This window comes from Galeopterus variegatus, unplaced genomic scaffold (assembly GCF_000696425.1).
Source record: "Galeopterus variegatus unplaced genomic scaffold, G_variegatus-3.0.2 Scaffold8463, whole genome shotgun sequence".
NCBI classification, from domain to species: Eukaryota; Metazoa; Chordata; class Mammalia; order Dermoptera; family Cynocephalidae; genus Galeopterus; species Galeopterus variegatus.
The window spans coordinates 74,747-81,584 of NW_007734574.1; the positions used below are offsets into that span (position 1 = coordinate 74,747).

A 6,838-nucleotide genomic window follows, 5' to 3' on the forward strand; every position below is an offset into this window, starting at 1 on the left:
GGGAGGGGAGGAGGTGGGCAGCACCATTTTGTACCTGGGCTTCTCTAAAGCGGCGCGGGTTATGTAGCAGATCTATTAAAAATAAATACAAAGAAGTACAGATTGTAGTAACAAGTGGTGTGAATAGAAAAAAACCCTAACTACTGTGATATAAAATAGTGGTAAGGGGAAGACAGGGCAGCCACTTCAGTTGTTTGTCAGGGAAGTCTTCTGAGATTAACTACAATTTGAAAGATAGGGATCGAAAACTGAGGCAGAAAAGTCTGGCAGGCCTACAAACTGTCAAAAAGCCAGTGTGGCCAGAAGTACCAGAGATGAGCGGGTTGATTGCTCAGGATGAGGTTAGAAAAGTGGCAGGGCTCAGATCATATTGCTACAGGTATAAATTTGGGGAGTCTTCAGGGTATAGATATTTGAAGCCACGCTTAGAGTATGTAAAGAGTACATCCCACCACCTCATCCAGACGAATTCCAACATCTATGAGGAATAGCCAGTGAAGATAGAAATGCGAGGCCTGTAAGAAAAGGCCCAGCAAAGAACTCTGAAAACTTCAACACCACCCTAACATTTTTCCTTGTCACTCCTCTAAAACTGCTCTATAGCTTCTACGCATTTTGAAAATAAAAGCTCATTACAATTTCGTTTTGAGATCTTTTGCGTCAGTTCCGGAGATAATTGGCGATACTTGCATCCAAGAAAAATCAATTCATAATCCCCTAAGAAAGTTATTCATTCTCGCTGTACGTTACACCACCGTGGCCCAGGATCTTCGTTCGAATCCTGACCATAGGGTTCCCCCCCCCCCGTGTGCTTCCGGTGTCGTCATCCTTAGCGCCAGGATTTTAACTCAGGCATCCCTGCGGTTATCCTGACGACCCCCTCCCCCTCCTTTAAGAATAAACAACGTATGTCTTGCATTCTCGGTGCCGTAAGGAAACCGAGCACGCTGTCTTGCCCACAGCCTAGGGAGCGGCGCGGGGCGCAGCGACTGTTACCGCCACCGTGATGCGCTTCCACCGCTTTGAAGGCCCCTGAGATCTGAGCCTGGAAAGTCATGGCCACGGGCGGCGCCACCCCTGGTAAATCAGCCGAGGAGCAGAGCCCGGGCCTGACGGACACTCTCAGAAAATGGGGATCGAGAAGATAATGAGGGGCGAGGGCGGGAGGCAACTGCAGTGGGGGAGGCAGAAATATGCCAGACGCCGAGGGCGCCGGGCTCCCGGGGACACAGGGCCTGCGCCGGCCCAGGGCGGCCTACGCGCCGCCTCCGTGCGCCCCCAGTCAGACGGCGGCGGCGGCGACTGCTTCCGAGGTCACTGCGCGGCGTGCGTCCGGGGGTGCTGACGAGCCAACCAGCCCAGACCGCGGAGAAATGACTCCCGTCCGCCCTTGCCCCGCGTTCCGCTACTACTTCCTTCCGTCTTTGCTCCGCTTAGTGTTTAATGACGCGCGAAGCGCACGGCCGGGGGCCAGGGCCGGGGCCGCGGGACTCTCCCTGACAGGCCCGCTCCTCGGCCACGCCCCGCGGGGAACCGCACCGCTCAGGATGCTCCGACCGTTCTCCAGCACTAGCCCACTGAGCCGAGGCTGCCGCGGAGCCACGAAAGTCGGGGGCCCAAGCCGGAGGGGCACGCTAAGGCGTGGGATGCTAGAGGCCCGCCCGGCCCGGGTCCTGGGAGGAGAGCGGAGGCGAGGGGAACCTGCAGCGCCGCAGGAAGCCCTCCGGCTCCCGGCGCAGGAGCGAGTCCATATGGGCCGCTTGATGGGGTCGGGGGCTTTCTATTGTGTGGGTGCGAGGCCACCGAAGCTGCCCCCTACTTTGGCCCCCTGCGTTGAGTTTGCAAAGTTTAAAAAGTTGAAAAGGCTCAGTAGTTTCCGATTCCAAACCTGCTTTCCGAGAAGGGTTTCCAGCACCAAATTTGAATCCCGCCTCCCCTCTTAGCCAGAACTGTGGGCTCGTCCAGGGGGCAGGGGGCCCGGGGCCCGGCGGGGAGGAGTTGGCGGGAAATTTAAATCTCGGTGTGTTCTCTGCGCGCGCTTCATTCCGCGCTCTCTTGTTCCGGCGACTGTCTCCTCTCGCGTCCTCGCTCTGCCATGCCCTGCTCTGAAGAGACCCCCGTCATCTCCCCCAGCAAGCGGGCTCGGCCTGCGGAGGAGGGCGGCATAAGGCTCCGCTTTGCCCGGCTCTCGGAACACGCCACGGCCCCGACCCGGGGGTCGGCGCGGGCCGCGGGCTATGACCTGTACAGGTGAGTGGGGACCTCCGAGCCCGGGCGAGCCCCTTTTCCGAGTTTTAGGGCTCGAGGGCGTGTTAGCTTATATTCAGACCATCTGTGGCCACAGCTAGAAGCGTTCCCTGAGACTGTATATATACAGTTTTTATGCTGCCTTTTTTATGTCGAGGTTCTTAGCTTTTTTTTTTTTTTTTTTTAGCATAAATTCAATAGGGATTTGGGCAAAACATGCAGAATGGTAAATAAAGGTCTATAAGATGTTTACCAAGTCGTTATTTTGCTGAGTTTGTTGTACCCTTTTCAAGTGGAAGGTAGAGATGAATAAGGCTCAAGGAGCCTTCAAGCAGTGGCCTGAGGGTAATGCTGTGCTCAACAGAAAGAAAAGCCAAGGTGGAAGTATGACAGTATCTAAGGAGGATTAATGAAGGCTGCTTCTGCCTAAAAGGGTTAGTTCTCTATACACCCATTCGGCCCTAGAACCGGGAATTCCAGAAAGCGTCAGAAGATGAAAAGCAGAGATTCCAGTAATACTACCACCCTTTCATTTGTACAGAACTCTTTACCTGTACTGAAACCTTATCCATTTGCTATTTTAATCCTCACAACAATCCTGAAGTAGACAAGTGTTACGTTTTACAGATGAGGGAGTTCGTGAATTGATTTGCCCAAGGGCTTGAATGTAATAGAAATTTTTACCTTGAATTTGGTGGGGTTTTTTTTTTTCATTTGACTCCTGTGCCCAGTTCTTAGATCCATTAAGGTAGGTGAAAAATGATGCTCAAAGGGAGCAAGTGTTTTTTATATGACTAAACCCCACACATTAGGATTTATTTTAAAGCATCACAGTTAATTCAAATGTGAGAACTACTGTTCTAAGTCATACAGGAGAAGGGGAGAAAAGAGTGTGTGATGATAGAAACAGAAAAGAAAAAAAGAAAAGTGAGATATAGACTGTTGTAGCCAAAAGGGATATAGTACAGTTTCTCAATCTAAAGGGAAAAAGTTGAGCAATGTAGTTTAGGTTAGGCCCTTCCCAAGTATATGTCAGGGCACTGTCATGAGTCCTAGGGGAGACTTTTGTTTTAGATACTTTAAACATCCTCCAGATAAACACAGGTGATTTTCTATGTACTGAAATTGACATGAGAATAACTGATCTCTTTAATAAATTACAGCTTAACTATTTAAAGAGAAAATTCCAATGAAAAAAGTGGAAATATAGTACTGCTTTACCAGACTTACTTAAGGTCTCCAAAGTAACTTCCAGTTATTTTTTATTTTTTTTTCTTAAAGATGACCGGTTAGGGGATCTTAACCCTTGGCTTGGTGTTGTCAGCAACACGCTCACCCAGTGAGCAACCGGCCATCCCTATATAGGGATCCGAACCCGTGGCCTTGGCATTACCAGCACCACACTCTCCCGAGTGAGCCACGGGCCGGCCCAGTAACTTCCAGTTCTGCTCGTTGTAGAATTTTAAGTGTCTATCAAGGAGGATAGTAGCAGCATTTGCCAGGTGGATCTTAGAGAATCAATTCCTCAGCAATGTCCACCTCCAGAGACTGTTGACAGTGATCAGCCGTCTCCCTCAGCCAAGTGAAGTTCATGGCCATAGCTTGATAAGTGTTTTGGTAAACTACCAAGCCAAGCATATCAGATGCAACACAGTTTTACCTTCACCCCCATCCCTTTGTTTTGTCCATCCATTTTCTCCTGCAGATTTTTTTCCTAATCATATAGAGAATTGTTATGAAAATAAAACGAATTAATATGTATCGGAATCATTTAGAACTGTGCTTGGCACATAGTAGCAGATTAATCATTGTTAGCTATTATTAGCTGTTACTTGCTCTTTTTTCTTGGTTCTTCATTTTCCTCTTTTCATATTGTGTTAGTGAAACATACCTTTTAAAAATCTATCTTTCATCCTCCTCATGCTAATATTATCTCTATATCCCAACAAAGTTTTGCTCAGGGGCAAAATCGTTTTACGATGTTGACATCCCTTCCCTCCGCCAAAAAAATTTACTGAGAATTATTTTATCTAAAGCTGTCCTCTTTAATAATAAACTGAAGGAAAATAGCTACTTCTACTTTCTTTATAAATTTTTTTTAGATGAATTGCAAATTCATCTTAGCAAGATTGGTTATAGAAACCAAGGGTATGTGAGATATTTTATGAAATACGTTTAAAGCAATTCGATATGCTTGGTCACAAGGTAAGAAAATGTAAAAACAATATTATCAATAAATGCCAGTTATTTTCTTTTAATATCATCTTAGTGCCTATGAATATACAATACCACCTATGGAGAAAGCCCTTGTGAAAACGGACATTCAGATAGCGCTTCCTTCTGGGTGTTATGGAAGAGTAGGTAAGTGATTTAAGGAACAGGTAACTGTGTCTTGCTCTTTTATATGTTCTTTCAAATTAGTTTCACTTGGGATAGTAAGTGAAGGGATTTGTTTGCACTGTGTCCTAAAATAAAGAAGTGCCATCTGTGATAGTAAATATAGCCATTTGAAAACCTCCATTTATATATCTGCTTTTGTGTCTGTCTTTTTTGCCTTTTTATTTCTGCCTCCTCACTGTGAGAAGAACTGAAAATTTAGGTGATTTTTTTAGCTGGAGCTTTTTCTGATGCTACTGTCAATTTTTCCTTCGGGGATTAGATTGCATATGAGATCAGATTACTTTGTGAAGACAGTCATGAGAATGTAATATTTGTTGCATAGAAAATAGAGAGGGGCTTAGAATGATGGCACATGGCATTTTATATTATGATAGTAAAACTTCTGACCCCTTTTGGTTCCACTTACCCTTTTCTATCCTCCCATGGTGTTGTAGTAAGGGATACAAAGTCTTTAGTGTTCTAAAGAGAAATGCATCATACTGGGAGGAGATAGGACAAAATGGTGTGTGTGTCAACTGGTTTTTTACGGATTTACTGATTTTACTGGAGCAAGTCAGTTGTCACTAGCGAGAGAGTTCAAAACTTCTTTTCAAGAGCATAAATACTTTTTGACTAACTTCAGAGTAAACATAAATGGGCATATGGAACTGTGCCCCCCATCGTCCTGGGAAAGAAGCCAGAGTAGCACTATCTTATTAGTCACAAGTGGGAAAACTGCTAATACTCTAGCCCTTAAAGGAAGAGCAAGATCCTTATCTCTTTTTGACAGCATTGACTGCATTTTTAAAGTTCTATGGGGGAAGGTCAGGAAATGGAGTGAAATAAATATCAAGGCAGGAAGAAGCAACATTTATTGACAAAGTGCCCGATTTAAATTATTCTGAAATAAAATACTAAAAGTTAGGATAGTTAATGATAGGCCTGATGATTAAATCAGTAAGGATAAGGTGTAAACTTAGCTTTTAAGTTTTTCATTTTAAGTCTAAAAGCATACTGGAATTGAATTTTTGCATTTTTTTTCTTATTATGGTTAATGTGTTTCATACAGGCATGTCTTTTGGCATCTGAATCACGTGTGGGCATCCCAAGTTTTAGGCTGAGCTCTGCTACTGTTTGGTTAAGTTTGTTCCTCTCTCCTCTCTCGCTCTCTCCCTCTTCCCCTTTGTGGCCAAACTTCTTGAAAGAGCAATCTATGTTTGTTTCCATTTGCTCACCTTCAGTTCATTCCAGCATTCCATGTCCCATGTCTACAGTAATACAAATCCTCAATTGACTGAAGTTTTGTGAGAGTTACTTAAGTTGGTTTTAAGTTAAAACCTTGTCAAATTTTTCTAAACTAGTCTTTCTAACTTTGATAATATAGTATGATAAATATGTTCTTTAGTACAGAACCATCTGCTAAAGTTAAGTTGAAGATATAGGTGTTATAGGAGAGTGATATGCTTAAATTACATCAGTTACATCCAATATTGCCTCTGTCCCATAAAATAGCCAATGTCTCCTTTTTTGTTTTTTAGCTCCACGTTCTGGCTTGGCTGCCAAACACTTCATAGATGTAGGAGGTAATATATTTACTTTTTTATTCTGTAAATGTTTTTAAGTATTTACTTTGTCTTTCTTAAAAGGTAGTATTCAAATAACAGATTTTATTTTTATTTTCAAGAAAAGGCAATGATTTTTTGTGTGTCTTGCCTCTTTAGAAATGTCCATGTCTGAAGTAATAAACAATTATGATATAGTTTCAAATACAGTTTGATAATGTCTAATTTTTAAATGACCATTATGTAAAGCACGTTATTTTACTAATAGGCTAAATTGGCACTGACAGATGGGTTTTTTGCCTTGGTGAAGGGATAATCTGCATTTAGTTCAAGAATGACTATTCTTAGAGGAAAGCTTATTTTGATAAGGGGAGGAAAAGCTTTTATGTCATTATTTTAAGGAATCATAGTTTGCTTAATAATTAAGTAATAATTATTTTAAATTTCTAGAAAATGTAGGTCTACCTTGTAAGAATTTTCTTACCTCCTTAAGAGAGCCATCTATGCTTGGCAAAACATAACAAGAGAATCTTTCCCTAAAGTCAGAAGGGAAACACTGTGCTTCCTATCTCTGAATTTCTTGCCAAGAAAGTCCTTAGTGGCACCCATTTTCTTTATAACAAAGCCTTATTCATGTCTCCCAATGTTAA

At 43.4% G+C, this 6,838-nt stretch overlaps 1 protein-coding gene across 1 annotated transcript in view; it reads left to right on the plus strand.

Annotated features, from left to right (window-relative positions):
* Nucleotides 1-964: 964 nt before the first annotated feature.
* DUT (deoxyuridine triphosphatase) overlaps nucleotides 965-6,838 on the plus strand; it is a gene marked incomplete at its 3' end in the record, with an annotated part of 12,466 nt that continues 6,592 nt past the window's right edge. The window contains exons 1-4 of the mRNA XM_008592917.1: nucleotides 965-1,080; nucleotides 2,112-2,250; nucleotides 4,517-4,608; nucleotides 6,165-6,209. Coding sequence (XP_008591139.1) covers nucleotides 1,056-1,080; nucleotides 2,112-2,250; nucleotides 4,517-4,608; nucleotides 6,165-6,209 — 301 coding nt within the window. The remainder of the gene's footprint in view (nucleotides 1,081-2,111; nucleotides 2,251-4,516; nucleotides 4,609-6,164; nucleotides 6,210-6,838) is intronic.